This window comes from Arthroderma uncinatum, assembly GCF_011692745.1.
Source record: "Arthroderma uncinatum strain CBS 119779 chromosome Unknown scaffold2, whole genome shotgun sequence".
Classification (NCBI taxonomy): Eukaryota; Fungi; Ascomycota; class Eurotiomycetes; order Onygenales; family Arthrodermataceae; genus Arthroderma; species Arthroderma uncinatum.
Window position 1 is genome coordinate 5,312,784 of NW_022983864.1, and position 16,950 is coordinate 5,329,733.

At 48.6% G+C, this 16,950-nt stretch overlaps 5 protein-coding genes across 5 annotated transcripts; 2 read left to right on the forward strand and 3 right to left on the reverse strand.

Moving 5' to 3' along the window:
- Positions 1-931: 931 nt before the first annotated feature.
- GIQ15_03555 (antiviral helicase SKI2) lies at positions 932-5,123 on the forward strand (the record flags this gene model as incomplete). The annotated part of the gene is made up of 6 exons (XM_033550972.1): positions 932-1,149; positions 1,225-3,739; positions 3,797-4,076; positions 4,135-4,322; positions 4,378-4,557; positions 4,623-5,123. 6 exons carry the CDS (start codon positions 932-934, stop codon positions 5,121-5,123), a joined length of 3,882 nt encoding a protein of 1,293 aa, XP_033408133.1.
- A 452-nt stretch (positions 5,124-5,575) lies between these two features.
- On the forward strand, positions 5,576-9,359 carry GIQ15_03556 (karyopherin; the record flags this gene model as incomplete). The annotated part of the gene is made up of 10 exons (XM_033550973.1): positions 5,576-5,665; positions 5,761-5,839; positions 5,928-6,388; positions 6,455-6,639; positions 6,699-7,924; positions 7,981-8,112; positions 8,190-8,735; positions 8,877-8,962; positions 9,030-9,150; positions 9,211-9,359. The coding sequence occupies 10 exons, from the start codon at positions 5,576-5,578 to the stop codon at positions 9,357-9,359; spliced, it is 3,075 nt and encodes a 1,024-aa protein (XP_033408134.1).
- A 1,300-nt stretch (positions 9,360-10,659) lies between these two features.
- On the reverse strand, positions 10,660-11,599 carry GIQ15_03557 (uncharacterized protein; the record flags this gene model as incomplete). Its single annotated transcript, XM_033550974.1, has 3 exons — positions 10,660-11,308; positions 11,368-11,454; positions 11,520-11,599. 3 exons carry the CDS (start codon positions 11,597-11,599, stop codon positions 10,660-10,662), a joined length of 816 nt encoding a protein of 271 aa, XP_033408135.1.
- Positions 11,600-12,096: 497 nt separating this feature from the next.
- GIQ15_03558 (uncharacterized protein) lies at positions 12,097-13,077 on the reverse strand (the record flags this gene model as incomplete). Its single annotated transcript, XM_033550975.1, has 3 exons — positions 12,097-12,678; positions 12,738-12,763; positions 12,879-13,077. The coding sequence occupies 3 exons, from the start codon at positions 13,075-13,077 to the stop codon at positions 12,097-12,099; spliced, it is 807 nt and encodes a 268-aa protein (XP_033408136.1).
- Positions 13,078-14,127: 1,050 nt separating this feature from the next.
- Positions 14,128-16,532, reverse strand: GIQ15_03559 (uncharacterized protein; the record flags this gene model as incomplete). The annotated part of the gene is made up of 2 exons (XM_033550976.1): positions 14,128-16,134; positions 16,191-16,532. 2 exons carry the CDS (start codon positions 16,530-16,532, stop codon positions 14,128-14,130), a joined length of 2,349 nt encoding a protein of 782 aa, XP_033408137.1.
- Between the last annotated feature and the right edge of the window lie 418 nt (positions 16,533-16,950).

A 16,950-nucleotide genomic window follows, 5' to 3' on the forward strand; every position in this document is an offset into this window, starting at 1 on the left:
ATATTTGAAAGAGGCGGGAAAGTCGACGATGTTCCTTTGGATACCGAAGGTTTGCTCCGATGCAGAATATAACCGTGAATCCGATTTTCCAACAAGCTGCATTTTTCGACCAACCAAATGCCTTGTATTACTCCGCTTTATATATATAATTTGGTGAGAGTTCGGCTCAGTGTCCAGTTCCATGGAAGAATTGGCCTCCTTTCACCAGCATGAACTAGAACTTCAGCATGCATGTCATCCACTCTATGATGGATTATTTGTCCCTTGCCTTGTTCGACGACCTGATCCTATAAGATCTTTGCTTGCAATATTGCAGCTGGGGTTTCCTCTGTCACCTTCTAATTCCTCAACAACGGAGTTCTTTGCTAGCACCAAAATCGGTAACTAGAATAATCATTCATGGGCCATAGGCTTGATGTACCGTATTTTCACCCCATGCTGACCGGGGTTTTGCGTTTAACCGAGCTCGACCTTCGTTAAATATATCGCGCCAACTCGAATAAATAATTCATCCAGACCAAATGATACTTTTGGTAGGCGGGGTTAGTGGGATACAAGGCCTAGTTATGTTTGACTGATCTCTCATAGCTAAGCGCCCAGGGGCCGTGAATATAACATTATAAGTCTGACTGGAACGGCGATGTAAGAAGAAAACCGTTACTTGTCAACGTTCCAGGGAGTTGGATGTATGAAGTTGGTTTTAAAAGTCCAGAGACGTCCGTGAAAGTGAATTAATCACGTGACCATATACCCGAGTTCCTTCTTTGATATATGTCCATCTAAAAGACCACTCACTACAGATCTAACAAACAAACTACTTCGCCTTGGGACATTGGATAGCTGCTACTCATAAGTTGGTTATGGAATTTACAATAACAAAGTAACTGCCATCACAAACCAACCCAGACCTTGGGTTCAATGCACGGCCGTTATGACAGATAAGATTGCCGCTGCGATGCAGCAAGTTAAAATAAATATGAATGGTATAGATCCAGAAGGAGACCTTGATGCTTGGGCTGAGAGCGATTTTTCAGATAAGCCTCGTAGCCGCAAAGTGCAGCTGGCCGACGACCTCAAAGCAGAGCTAGAGAGAGATTTCTTAATCCCATCTCCACGATTTAATACTCACTGGCTTAATAAACTTCAAAAGTGAGTTATTCCACGCATCAAGGTCAGAGTGCACGAGGAAAATTAGATATGTTGCTCACCTTACTCTCATATCAGGCGATGGGAGTTTTCGGCGGATTACTCGCATCTTTTTGAACTTGCACCAACTCAAAGTCGGACTATAATCCGGTTTAACCGTGAGGGGTTGGAGGGGCGAGTTACTGGATACCATGAAGTCACTGTTCCAGCTGGGAGTGCTACGGCAAAGAATTCCACCTCATTACGAAGAAAGCCTGCCAGTCGTGCGGATTTTGTGAGAGGAGCTGCAGGATTTTATCCATTTGTACCTGGTGGCCTTGAAGCAGTGGATGCTATTTCTGCGCTTGATGCCGAAGGCGAAATAGAAGAAGACCTAATGCTGGAAAATACCACCACGAAGCCGTCGGGACTGGATAGGATTATCAACTTTGGCTCTCAGGGTGGTTTATTGGAAATTCCCCCTGGTTTCACTCGTGGGCTAAAGTTTGAAACGGAAGCGGGTGAAGAGGCACAAAAGGATGCAAAGGAAGTCCGTGAAGTACTTGACCGTGATGAAGACACTGCCCTTGATTCATTATCAAGCCCTGAAATCCCAGAAACCGCGGGAAAATATGGTGTCGACGAGAATGATGAAGAATCGTCGAGCGGAGATGAAGAGGATATCGACTCTCTGCTGCCGGTAGAATATCCTGCTTTGGAACCCAGAGGGCAGCTTATTCAGTCCTCATTGAAAAAGGCTCGCAAGGAATGGGCTCATGTGGTGGACGTGAACAAAGAAATAACCAATTTCTACGAGCTAGTACCAGATATGGCCCGAGAGTATCCATTCGAGCTGGACACTTTTCAAAAGGAAGCCGTATATCATTTGGAAAATGGGGATTCTGTCTTCGTCGCTGCTCACACATCTGCTGGAAAGACAGTCGTGGCAGAATACGCGATTGCTTTAGCTAATAAGCATATGACGAAGGCGATATATACGTCTCCGATAAAGGCACTCAGTAACCAGAAATTCCGCGACTTCCGGAGCACTTTCGACGACGTTGGAATCTTGACTGGAGACATACAGATTAACCCCGAGGCAAGCTGTCTGATCATGACGACAGAAATTCTACGGAGTATGCTCTACCGAGGCGCGGATCTAATACGAGACGTGGAGTATGTCATCTTCGATGAAGTTCACTATGTTAATGATTTGGAAAGAGGAGTGGTATGGGAAGAGGTTATCATTATGCTACCTGAACACGTTAGCCTCATATTGCTATCTGCCACGGTCCCAAATACGTATGAGTTCGCCTCATGGGTGGGACGCACAAAGAAGAAAGATATTTATGTCATTTCTACTCCCAAGCGTCCAGTGCCACTCGAACATTACTTATGGGCTGGAAAATCTATACATAAGGTAGTAGATGCGGACAAAAGGTTCATTGAAAAAGGGTGGAAAGAGGCCGATGACATTCTCTCTGGCCGTGATAAAATAAAGGCACAAAAAGCAGCGGAGGCTCAAGGGGCCGCCCGGGGAGGGAAGCAGCCTGAGAGAGGGCGCGGCCAAGGCCAACGCGGAAACGGACAGCGCGGTACAGGACAGCGCGGTGGTTCGCAACAAAGGGGACGAGGACAGCCATCAGCTCGAGGAGTTGGAAATATTGCCAGGACAGGACGTGGTGGTGGCCGGACTTCTGCCGCTCAGGACCGAAATGTATGGGTACATCTCGTGCAGTATCTACGAAAACACGAAATGCTCCCTGCTTGCATTTTCGTGTTTTCTAAAAAGCGATGTGGAGAGAATGCGGATTCTCTTTCCAACCAGGATTTTTGCACTGCGTCTGATAAAAGTGCGATCCATATGATAGTAGAAAAATCGCTTACCCGGCTTAGGATTGAGGACAGAGATCTCCCTCAAATTCGCAAGGTGCGGGAACTTCTTAGCCGCGGTGTCGGCGTGCATCATGGAGGACTTCTTCCGATTGTAAAGGAGATTGTCGAAATACTCTTTGCGAAGGGGCTTGTCAAGATTCTCTTTGCAACAGAAACATTCGCCATGGGTTTGAACTTGCCTACTCGTACAGTGGTTTTCTCTGGATATCGGAAACACGATGGCAGAGCGTTCCGTGACCTTCTTGCCGGTGAATATACCCAAATGGCTGGCAGAGCTGGCCGTCGTGGACTTGACACTGTTGGGTCAGTAATCATAGTCACGTCTGGTCGCGATGAGGCTCCTCCCATTACCGCGTTAAGGAAAATGGTCCTTGGGGATCCCACAAAGCTACGATCCCAATTCCGGCTTACATATAATATGATGCTAAATCTTCTACGAGTCGAGGCATTGAAGATCGAGGAGATGATCAAGCGAAGTTTTAGCGAGAACGCCACTCAAGCACTCCTCCCAGAGCACCAGAAACAGGTACAATTGTCTGAAGCAAGTTTAGAAAAGATAAAACGAGAGCCATGCGCGATATGCGATATTGATTTAGCAGCCTGCCACCAGGCAGGTGTCGAATATGAACGTTTAACGTTTCAGCTGCATACCTTGCTCATGGCTTCTCCGGCCGGGAAGCGCATGTTTGCTGCAAAGCAGCTAATCGTGTTTAGAAAGGTAAGCGGGTAATTTCTGAATTATGTGACCACTGGGGCTAACCATTGATAACGATAGAATGGTGTGAGAACAGCAGGAATTCTGACAAAAGAAGGATTGAGTGGTGGTCCCGTAACTGGCTTGAATGTTTTCGAAATCGGCCCATTGGACCCTAGGCGACATCCAAGCGATATACTTCCGTACATGCCTGAGTTCAGACAGAACTTTCACCCATTGCCGTCGTCTCCGCAGGATATGATATTGAGGAGCTGCAAGGTACCACTCGCCAATCTTGAATGCGTAACGGCCACAACCGCGAAACTTGGGGGCCCAACTTGGTATTTAAACATCAAGAAAGGTTGGTTATTCCGAGTAGCCTGTAATGTTTATTAATTCCTGCTAACTGCCGTCACCAGAGGCATTGAAAGTGGCTGGGAAGGAGTTTTCGAAGTATGCCTTATCGTGGAAGGATAAATCCTGGGACGAGCTTGACTGGGGAAAAGTCAAGGATATGCCGGTTAGGGAGGTCTTGGACCAACGGTCACAGCAGGCCAAGCTTGCACAATCCTGTGCATGTCTGCAATGTCCACAGTTTTTGAAACATGTAGGTCTAATCCCCCGTGGTAAAGAGCAATGGAGTAGGCTAACCGTGTGGATAGTTTGAAATGCAACATGACGAATGGCAAGTGAAGGAGAATATCTCGCAGCTTAAGCAGCTGATGTCAGATCAGAACCTCCAGCTGCTGCCTGATTATGAGCAACGAATCCAGGTCCTGAAGGATCTGGGATTCGTCGATGAGGCCTGTAGGGTTCAGCTCAAAGGAAAAGTTGCCTGTGAAGTGAGGCCTCCCTATCTTTAATTACGATCCCGTGAATCTTGTTTGTTGACGAATGCATATATTAGATCCACTCGGCCGACGAACTCGTTCTCACCGAGCTCATTCTCGAAAACGTCCTGGCGGACTACGAGCCAGAGGAAATCGTCGCTCTCCTGTCTGCGTTTGTCTTCCAAGAGAAAACCGAAAACGAGCCAACGTTAACGCCGCGCCTGGAGGTCGGCAAGGAGGCGATAATCGCGATCTCCAACCGGGTCAACGACCTCCAGATCCAGCACCAGGTCGTGCTCTCGTCGGACGACGCAAACGACTTCGCGAGCAAACCACGGTTCAACCTGATGGAAGTCGTGTACGAGTGGGCGCGAGGGATGACGTTCAACCGCATCACGGACCTCACGGACGTGATGGAGGGCACTATCGTGCGGGTAATTAGTCGATTGGACGAGACCTGCCGCGAGGTCAAGAACGCCGCCAAGCTGGTTGGAGATCCATCCCTGTACAACAAGATGCAGCAGGCGCAGGAGATGATCAAGCGAGACGTTATCTTCGCCGCCTCGCTCTACCTCTAAGCAGCGTCACGGAGTACATAGACCATAGCAGCGTGCCAGTATCAACTCCCCCAAGCCCCTTTTTCCCATGTTCGATATCTGCCCGTTTAAGCTTGTCCGGCCGAAGTCAAAATAAAAGTTAGACCGCGATCAAAAATACAAGGGACGCCGTCACAGCGCGGTAAATACAAAGCCTCTACGCCAGATGTAGCCCAAAGTTACCGTATCGAGCGGTCCCTGTACCCAACTGTGGAAATAATAAGGCACCGCCAAAAAATCGTCCCCGCCAAATCTTTGTGCTTCAATTCAACACCGTTCGAAAATTAGAAATATAATAAAACTGCACTCTCCCGCGATCTATCCTCGGATCCTCCTGGAAGATCCCGCACGAGGCCAGCCTGACTCCGTGGCCCTCGCCGACTCCGCCTGACACCGCTCGATCGTGTGTAATCCGGCGCTAGGTCTGTCGCGAAATGGATGTCGCTACTCTCCGAGACCGTATACAGTCGACCCTAGACAGCAATGGGGACACCAGGCGACAGGCCGAATTGGACTTGAAATATGTGCGTGCTGGGCCGTTTCGAGCCGTCCCTTGGGATTTCACTCCTGCGCTGAATTGACGCTAACTTCGGTCTCTTATGTGTGTATATATATATAGGCTGAGAACCAGCCTGGTTTCCCAAACGCCCTCATCGATATCCTCGAAGCTGAACAGGATCCAGCAGTGCGCCTCTCGAGTAAGAATACGCCATCATCTAGAGATTCTCCGTCTGACCGATGAAAGCTGGACAATGACTTATCTGGGCTAACGTGGTTCTTGCGCAGCGGTTGTATACCTGAAGAATAGGATCACTCGGGGATGGGCGCCGGAGGAGGATCACTCGACTCACAAGTCTATACCTGAAGATGAGAGGCCGTCGCTGCGGAATCGCCTTATCCCTGTTCTCGCCTCCTCACCGCCTAACATACGGGCTCAGTTGATTCCAATCCTGGCCAAGATCTTGCAGTTTGACTTTCCAGAAAAATGGCCAGATTATATCGATATTACCCTCCAGCTCCTCAACGGCAGCGACGCCAACTCCGTCTTTGCCGGTCTCCAGTGCCTCCTAGCGATATGTAGGGTTTATCGATTCAAGGGTGGTGAGATGAGGGGTGACTTCGATAAAATTGTTGAAATTTCGTTTCCTCAGTTGTTGAATATTGGAACACGCCTTCTTGACGAAGAGAGCGTGGAGGCCGGGGAGATGCTAAGGACCGTTATCAAATCATTCAAAAACGCTATATACGTATGTGTTTTTTTCAGCCTCCCTCCCACGTTATGTGGAGGCCACCCTCACTAACTATGACCATAGTTTGAACTCCCGGTGGCCCTCACTGCCCACCAAGCAACAGTGGGCTGGTGCACGTTATTCTTAAGAGTGATAGGGAAGATCCCCCCGGCAAATTCTATGCAAGATGACACAGATGAACGGGAACAATCTCATTGGTGGAAGTGCAAAAAGTGGTCGTACGCCAATTTGAATCGTCTTTTTATTCGGTACGTCATGCTGTGGTATTTTTTTAGTACAATTTGGGTGGCTATTATTTGCCTCTTAGATTTATCTGTATCGCTAACCAGCATCTTTGTGCTAGTTATGGTAATCCTTCTGCGATTTCAAAATCAAGTACCCCTGAGTACACTGAATTTGCCAAGAACTTCATCACCACTTTCGCTCCCGAGATCCTGAATGGATACCTTCAGGAAATCGATAAGTGGGTTTCCAAGGGACAATGGTTGAGTAAACCATCTCTGTCGTATACCCTTATTTTCCTCCAGGAGTGTATCAAACCGAAGGTCACTTGGGAGATCCTGAAGCCCCATATGGAAAATCTCCTCGCACATTTCATCTTCCCAATTTTATGTTTATCAGACGATGATATTGAGATGTTCGAGGCCGACCCATCTGAGTATTTACACCGAAAGCTGAATGTCTACGAGGAGGTGACTGTCCCTGGAGTTGCTGCTACAAACTTCCTCGTTTCCCTCACCAAGACAAGAAAGAAGCAGACCTTCTCAATTCTCACGTTTGTAAACGGAATTGTCAGCAAGTATGAAGCTGCGCCCGATGGCCAGAAGCTACCCAGAGAAAAGGAGGGAGCTCTTCGCATGATTGGAACCCTTTCGTCTGTCATCCTGGGCAAGAAGAGCCCTATCGCAGATCAAGTGGAGTACTTCTTTGTTCGCCATGTTTTCCCCGAGTTCCGCAGTCCACACGGATACCTCCGTGCACGAGCCTGTGATACCCTGGAGAAGTTCGAGCAATTGGACTTCAAGGACCCTAGCAACCTCATGACGATCTATCGCAACATCTTGGACAGCCTGGCTGACCCTGATCTGCCCGTAAGGGTCGAGGCTGCCCTTGCGCTTCAACCATTAATCCGCCATAGCATAATCCGTACCTCGATGCGAACAAATATTCCTCAGATCATGCAACAACTCCTCAAGCTTGCTAACGAAGTCGACGTCGACGCTCTTACTAACGTCATGGAAGATTTTGTTGAAGTTTTCTCTGCTGAGCTGACCCCCTTCGCCGTTGCCTTGTGTGAACAACTCCGAGATACGTATATGCGTATCGTCCAGGGTCTTCTCGAAAGGAAGTCGAGCAAACCAGAGGATGATTTGTATGGCGATTTGCTAGATGACAAGAGCATCACGGCAATTGGTGTCTTGCAAACCATTGGTACTTTGATTCTTACATTGGAAAGCACTCCAGACGTCCTCCTGCACCTGGAAAGTGTCCTAATGCCTGTGATCACGATCACACTCGAAAACAAACTTTTTGGTTAGCAGATATCCCTACAATCACTACTCTACACTCGTCACTAATAACATGTTTAGATCTTTACAACGAGATTTTTGAGATCATCGACTCGTGCACTTTTACCGCCAAGTCCATCTCTCCGAGTATGTGGCAAGCGTTTGTGCTCATTCACAAGACATTCAAAGCTGGCGCTGAGCTGTATCTCGAAGGTTGGTACTTTCCTACAGGCGCTACGATTCTATAACAAAGTCCAGGGATTTTAATTGGCTAACTTTCTTTGCTATAGATATGCTCCCAGCCCTTGACAACTTCGTGACCTACGGCGCTGCTACGTTGGCACAAAACCCAGAATACCTAGCAGCAGTAGTCAGTATGGTCGAAGATATCTTCCGGGATGAGAAGAGCGGCGGTGTTGATAGGATCTGCGGATGCAAACTTGCAGAGGCTATCATGCTCAACTTGCGTGGTCATGCCGATCAGTATGTCCCCCTCTTCATTAGCCTGGCGATGCAAGTCTTGAGCAATGAAGAGACTCAGACCAAGTCGTACCTGATCCACTTGATGGAGATGGTCATAAATGCCATTTATTATAACCCGGGTCTCGCACTCCAAGTGCTGGAAGGCGGCCAGTGGACAAACAAGTTTTTCAGCACTTGGTTCTCGAACATTGATAGCTTTAAACGGGTCCACGACAAGAAACTATCGATTGTTGCAATCTGTGCTCTCTTGACTCTAAGGGCGGAGGACGTTCCGGCAAGCATTCAGCCAGGCTGGCCACGTCTTCTTCAAGGAGTAACTCGTTTATTCCAAACCCTACCAAATGCTATGAAGAGTAAGTACCTTCTCAGTCTATTCTATATCTAATGTAATACTAATGCAGTTGCAGTGCGAGATGAAGCTGCCAAAGAAGCTGATATCCCATATGATGACGACGATGAAGATGGTGACAACGACTGGAGCGGTCGTGACGTAGAGTGGACAGAGCAGGACGAAGCTGAGGGTGGAGAGGGCGATATTACGGATGAGAGCTCAGCCTACATTGAATTTTTGCATCAAGAGGTAAGTTTGCTCTTAAGTCCAATCTCAACTACAAAATGCATCTTGAAAACTAATGACAACTGCTTAGGCCCTTAAGATTGGCCATGTCCCTGACGATGATGACGAGGATGATCTTTATGAAGCAAGCTTGTTAGAGTCACCACTTGACAAGGTCGAACCATATAGCCTTTTCAAGAACGTGTTAATGAGTAAGTTGACCATCACCGCCTAATCCTAATGTTGCTGTTAGAACTAACGTTGCATCACAGGCCTTCAACATGAGCAACCGCATTTATATGAGAACCTGACCAAGATTTTGAACCCAGAGGAGCAGCAAATAATTCAAGGCGTAATCAACGAAGCTGCCTCACATGCACTGGCAGCCGAGAATGCGGAAAAAGCGAATGGTGGTTCTTAAAGGTATATAATGCTAATTACTTCCAAAAATTTCCACACCAAAAGAAAAAAACTTGAAACATACAAAAAAAAATAAGAATGTTTGACTTCTTCGGCCCTTAGATTGGGGGGTTTCATGCAATTTTGCTTTTATATCCCAGGACCCGATGTTTTAAACCGACCCCCTTAGCGTACCGAAATACAATACACATTTCACACAGCTTCTCACCATTCTCACACTGATTCTATATTTTTCGAGCTTTCTCCGCAAATCAATTTAGAATGTAACCAACAGCAAGCTCGCTGCTTTCTAAACCTGTCTACTTGACCAACCTAACTGGTTTGAGGCATTGACAAGGGAGAAAACTGTATATGTTCGATGCGGCCTTCATGTTATTGGATCCTGTTTCCCACAATGTGTATTATGTGGCAAGCACTCCTATTTGTCTACGCTGATTTCCTGCCAAGATATACGTCATACAGTTGAATCAGGATATCAAGAAGCCAAAAAGGGGAATAATGACGAAGATGCTGAACATAAATATATATAATCAAGAAGCGTTTCTCTCTAGCGATCTTCAATAGCCAACTTTCGCAAATTTCCGCGTTATCCGTTAGTCCAAACAATCGAGACATCTACTTCCAGAACCACGGTAGTAGACAGCCATATTCTACATATCAATAGCGTTTCTACCACACCACGGAACGAGAACCAAGCGAAGCTATAAGTCTAAGAAGTCCACGGGCGAAAGCAGCAAACATGTCAGCCCCAAGAGCAGGTCGCCAGTCACCCTCCCCGTCTCGACAGAGCGGTCGTCAGCAAGCCGATATCCCAACCTGGTCTGGCAAAGCTGAAGAGTCAGGCCATGGAGCCTCGTCCATTGAAAACCCAGCGGATACGCACGATCGTGACGCCGGTGTGGCAGGACTGAAGAGCAACCCAGTCCATCCACTTGCGGAGGCATCCCAATTGAAACACAGGAGACTTAGTGCGGACTTTGAGGGATTGGGGTCTCATGGCTATTAGATTAGCCTCATTTGTCATTATAAATAATACAGCGTGTATTCCATTGTGTCTATTTTATACGAGTTAATATCGGAAACTGGAGCTTTAATATTCAGCGCTCAGATTGGTTAGCTGGTATCATAGGTAGTCTGTTAAATTTATTTACCAATCGCCCGTTGAAACGATATTGGTCTGATTTCATTATGTACTATCGTAAATTTCATAACTGGTAACAGGTGAAGGGAAGGCCGACACATAGAGATACAAGAGGGGCATCACTGAAGTAAGCGTAGGAAAGCAATGTACTATTCTAGCTTCACTGCTTTTTTGGTTCAACGGTAGTGCCTGCAGCAGTTGCAGGGGCAGAAGGGTCACCGACTGGAACGCCGGTTGGGGCGGTTGGGGCACCCTCTGCAGTTTTTGAGTGCTCTCCCATGGCTGACTCTGGGGAAGAAGCCTTCTTCAAATCTGCGAGGCGGCGAGCTTCGGTGTGGATGTCTCTCACTTGCTTGTCGCTCTGGAGGTAGAAGTCTCTTATTTTTCGGCCAGTGGGGGTATCGAGAGCCTTCTCGAAGTAAGAGCTCAGTCCGCGCCATCCGCTAACAGCCTTGTCGGTGAGACCGTAGCTCTCGTCGATGCCCTTAGCCTTATCGGTGGCATGGTACTTGGTGTCGAAGTTTTGTAGAACGGCATTGAATCGTGCGGAAATACCATGGGTCTTGTCTAGGCCGATGGCCTTCTCGATGGCCTGGTCGCTAATTACGTAGCCGTGGGCGAGATATTCGGCAAAAATGCGAGAGCGTGGCTTATCTTCCTGCTCCAGGTGGTTGTTGGCTTCGTCTCTTGCTCCATGGGCTGTGGTGGCCTTTTCACCGGCCAATTGACCAATGCTTGGTGCAGCAGTGACATGGACTGCAGATGGGCCAAGTTGTGTTTGATCTAGCAGAAGAGCAGTCTTGGAGGCACTATAATGATAATACAGTTAGAATAATACTTATGAATATGAATTAAGAGCATATCTTACGTCTCTTTCTCGAATGATACGGTTGCTGACTGGGTAGCATCAGCTTCTCCGCTGCTTGGAGTGAGCGACAGCGAGGTGATTTTCCCACTAAACAGAGAGAAACCGTTAGAATTCGTGGTAAAACGATAGAGACTAGCTATACTCCTACTTACCAGAAGCTGAAGAAATCTCTGACCTCCTTTTCGGTGGTCTTGGGCGAGATGTTCGCGACGTGAACGGTGCTTGAAGACATGTTTGGGTCGTAGAAAGCAGTGATTCGATGTGAAAACGGTTTTAGGATAGATGCGATAAGTGTAAAGCGAATTAACAGGAGTAGATGGTATCTTGATGGACGTTACAACATTCGTGGGCTGCGGGTTGTATTTATATGCAACATAAACAATCGCGGGGCAAGGAGGACGAGGAGGGACAGGGAAAAAGAAATGCGCCACAAGTGACGTTGCTTAACTATACTAACTATAACTACTAACTAATTAACTAGGAAAGCCACACTTATGACGTCTATGTTAACATGTGAAGGATGCTGGCAGGAGGCAGTGCCCTGGCCGTCTTATATCGCCCTCCAGCAGGGATATACCACGGCAAATGGCCCAACATAGAGATCGGCCTCCAAGCCTAGAAGGAAAAAGAAAAAACACATCTTTGAACGAAGAGCCTTTCAATCCCTGACTGGCACCATATTAATTTCGTATATAGGCATCCTTGTCCCTGGTGCTCGGCAATTGCGAGTTAGACGTGGCGATGGTCTCTTAGAATCTTCTCGAGTTCTCGAACGCGGCGACGCAGGGATTCGTTCTCCCGCTTGACAACTTCGAGTTCAGCACGATGGCGCGCGGCCTCTTCATATCGCAGTGTACCTGATGCACTAGAGGCAGATTCTGACCGACGATGTTCCCGCGCACTCAGAGGTTGCGCCAGTGACGAGCGGTGGGAGTTATCTTCACGATTCTGAAGTGAAGGCGGGGATGAGATTTCAGGCTGGCGAGGAGATGAAGCAGAGGTTTCGCGGCTGAGGCTAGGACGCTGGATGTCTAGAGACTGCCGTGATGAAGATGGTGTACCGCCCTCTCGCGGTGGAATGATGCTGGTTAACGCAGCGACTGTGCTTCCGGGTACGTATGTAGTTCCGCCAGCCACGCTCCGGGAGCTCAGCGTTGAAGATGACCTATGGCGAGAAGTCGACCGGGGAGAGGCTACTGTGCTGTTACAATCGCCTGACTCGTTGACGTTTGTTGACGCTGACGAGGCTGTCGATGCCACGGATGCAGTCTGCGCGCGGAGGAGAGAGAGCTCTCGCGTGAGACGGTTTACCTATATGGCAGTTGGTATGCAAGTTAAGAGATTATAGGTCTATAGATGCATATACACACCGCTGCTTCTTGCTCTTTCTCCAGCTCTAGATGTATGTCTGATATGGTCATAGGTCTAGGATGGCGTAGCGGGCCTATCCGTATATGCCAGCCAGCTATCAGCATCTTCTTCTTGTTCATATATCGACAGCCTTCACTCACCTGGCCCGCTGCCAACTCCCGTATTATCGACTTGTACACTCCCGCTAGAGGGAGACACGGAGTGAGGTAATGGTGGAGGTCCCATCGACTGAGAAGCACCGCGAGACAACGACGATGGCCGTGAGTGATACGAGTGACCTGGTCCGTCTGCATGTCCATCGTTAACGGTATCTGACCCGATATCAAGGCCGGGAGCCATGGTAGATAGAGGCTTTGGTTAAACGGACACGCGTTAAGGATGGTAGAATATACACAAGACTATACGCCCGGTCAGTTCGTTTAGCAGTTTTTCTTCTTAACGCGCCTTGAAAGACGGTTCTATTGCTAGAATGTGATGGTTCGTAGCCGCAGGATGGATAGCATAGTCTTCAAACAGCAGAAGGGCAGAAGTTATTGTTCATTATCTATCTAAAGGTGGGAATAAATAGAAACTAGCTGTATCCTTCTTGGCTGCATAAGCCAGCCTTCTTCCATCACAGACGCCTTTGCAGCCCGAGAGACAAAAACATCCCGGAAGTTAGCTGCTGGCTGTTACTTGATGGACGTTCCAGCCAGCTGTCATGATGGGCTGGCTCGGTTGAGATCGGAACACATCACCTATTTAAATAAGAGATATCCCGTTACTCGTCTGTCTCGTATAAACAGGTGAAGTCATGAATGTTGGCATCTCCCTTCTGTTGAGATAGGTGTGAAGCTTTCACCCCGGTCTATCATCTATTTTTGATTCGAGCATGGATGGATAATACTAGCCACCTTCTCGCCTGTCTTCTTCGATAAAGATTCGATATCTTCTGTGCTATTAGTATTCGGGATTAAATAGTATAAAGTTTTGTTTTATACCACATTATCGTGCATGGGAAAGGATATGGAGCAGGAAGTGTTGCATGCTAGCAGACGTATCTATACAAAACCAACAATGGTAGGTAAAAAAGCAAAGAGTGTAGGAACAGGTTCAAAATAAGCCAAATTGAGAGTACCCTACCCAAAAAAGACACATACTTCCACCTCAAACTCCAGGGTTAGAAACAAGGTTATGCAAATTATCCTCAAGGCGCCATGATGCGCTCCCCCAATACCGATCAAATACCATCCATCACAGTCACAAGGAAAGAAACAAATGAGCCTGGGGCCAGAAAAGGCTGAAACTGGGAAATGGGAATGTCATTCAGGAAAGTAGAACAAGACGGTGTGGCGGTCGGGTATGGACCGGCTCAAGTCTTGTCTGTAAGGTCGAGAATGAGATTTCTCCCTAAACGGAACCCAGGGGGGACTGAGAAGAAACTTCAGCGGATTGGGATTGTGCTTCTTTCCCTTGCAAGGGACACTCCGGTGCCTTTGAGCTTTCGCACCGAGGGCCACAATTCTCAGCACCGTCAGCTGGGCTGCTGCAGGAAACTGGGTGATCTGGGTTCTCAGTATGTGTTTGGTCTGCGTTTTCAGCATCGCCAACCATAGCAGCGAGACTGCGGAAGTTAAACACGGCGTCAATGTTGGGGGTTGAGCCATTGGGAGTGCCGGTATCCTTCTGGTCGTCAAATGCGGATTCCACTAGAGATATGTCGGACGATGAGGCGCTTGAGTGCGGTCGTAGATGTGCTTTGGTTGAAGGGTCTGTGATGGAGGAGCTTCCAGGTAGGCTGGAGGAGGGTTCGCCCTCCAGAGGGGTCTTTATCATCAATCTAGGCTGTTCCTTTGATTTTTCTCCGTCCATTTGGTCAACTGTGCGGGCTACCCCCTTGCCCTTGTCTAACGAAGAGGTGTTCCCCGAAGACTCCGGTTCAAAGCTGGTGATGCCTGTCGCAAAAGGCGCAATGACTTCCAAAGGTGTATTATTTCCAATATTGCTGAAAGCTCCATTCTGGTTGCCAAACTTTTCAGCCTTCTTCGCCTCTTTGTCTCGTTTCTTAGCTTCCTTCTTAGCCTCCTTCTCCTCCTTTTTCCGCCTCTCTTCTTCAGAGGTAAGGCTGAGCCGGATAGCTTCCATCACCATCATCTCCTCTATTTCTTCTGCTCTGCTCCTTTCCCGTCTTGAGCTGGCCCTCGGAGGAGCCAGAGCGCCAGTAATTTCTTCGCCATTATTGCCAGTAGCCTCAGTTGCCCGTCTTTCAGCTAAATAAGCAAACGCATTAACGTGGGTTGAGGAGTTGTTATTTCGACTAGTTGGACTGTCATTTCCAGTCCCTCTACGTAGGAGAGTCCTCCTGCCAATACTTGCCAAGTTTCTTGATTCGCTGTTGGACCCGGGAGTGGTATTCACTAGGTATGCTGCAGTATGTAGAGCTGTGGCAGCAGCTGATCGTCTTGCAGCATTCGCCCGTGCAGTAGCTAGCTTCTGTGCCCAGTCGGGTCGAATCTTATCTGTTGTAATGACCCCTGGCGCGTCTGCAGACAAAGATGTGGCTCGTCGCCGGGACCCGTTCACTCCAGGACTTGCATTCGCTGAATTTAATGAACTTGACGACGACATCGGCGAAGCTACCGTTGCAAGAGGGTGAGCGTTGTGACCCGGGGCGTACGCGAGGCCCCGGCGGAATTGTGGTTGTGCATATGTTACACCAAACTCGGGCTGCACGCAAAACGGGCAGGCTGCTGGCTCGGTTACAAGTTGGTGGTCAGTGTCGTTAGACTGTGATTCAGCTTGCCGGGGTGGGTTTGTTCCCGGCTGCTCGTGTTCAGGAGGGTGCGGGTCTGCTCGTTTAATTTGCACGAAGCATTCAGAACAAATGGGTTGATCGCAACATCTCGTTTTGTTTAGGTATGGCGGATAGTAAAGGAAACAGATAGGGCATTCTATAGGGTCTTTATAGAGATAGACTTCGATCGGCTGGCCGTTCACAAATGGATCGTTAGGGAGCTGAAATTCACGAGGTGCCATATTTGCATTAGATTTGGATGACGTTGTTAACGATGCAAGGGTCTTGGCCCGTCCTCGGAAAAGTTGCGAGCCAGACGACGAGTTCGCGGTAACGGGTGATTGTGACTGCGGAGGGGTTTTCCGCGCGCCTGCAGAACTGTCTGAATTGAACGACTGAGACCTTGATGTAATTGGAACTGTTAGGCTGTTTAGGTTGTTTAGGAATTTCTCGCTTTGTCTATCTTCCTGGGATACCGGGGCTGCTCTGTACTCGAGCTCTGGTGGGACTTCATCCGCCGGAGGGATGGGGAGGCCTCGAGCGGCAGCCATAATCTGATGTTCTGCCCAGGATGTCGAGAAGTCGTTTAGCCCTCTCCAGAATGGGGCGATCCGCCGCTCAATCTGTAGCGCAGCTTAGCAAGATGACAGTCAGAGAGACCTGAGAGCGGGCCGCTTACCATTAACTGCCTCACTATGGGTTTATTGAAATCCTCGGTGCCAACATAGACACCCTGTGTGACGAGATAGCCCCCGTCCACATGTTCCTCTTTCATACTCCGTTCTCTCTCCTTGAGTCTTGCGGCCCGTTCCTTTTCACGTTTTCGAGCTTCTCTTTCCTGCCTCGTTTCCCGCCGAGGCTCCGAAGCCAAAGTACCCCTATCGTTATTGCCAGAGAGACCTAAGAACGACAGGTCAGGTACGTTCGATTCTCCGGTGTGAGAAGAGTCTGGGTCAAATGTACGGGACTGTCCATGTCTGAGGCCCGACGGCCTTGCCTCCTTCGTAGCTGCATTCCCCATTCTAGCAGCAGGTTGCCCGTAGGACTATCGTATAGCAACGGTTTCTAAAGCGTAGGGGAAAAAAGGTATATAGAGGATTGGTCGGCTTTGAGTAACGGGCGTTCCACGGTGCACAGGGTTCTGCGATGGCGTTCACCTGGCGCTGGGCATAGAAGAGGGAGATGTTCTGCTATTTAGATGATCCCGTGTCCCAAGAGACCGTATTGCCATGCGAACCGGACGGGCAGGGAAGTGTGTCAGCTAGAGTAGAGGGTGATATCCGGTGCGGTCCGTATACCGGTATAGGCTGGCTTGCATCTCCAGATATCTGGACTTCAGGAGCGAGACCGCTACTCGCGGGCCAGGCAGTTCAAAAACGAAGGTGAGCCCTCAAACTCCACGTATAAGTATCGGTGCACGTCAACAAGCGGCCTGCGCA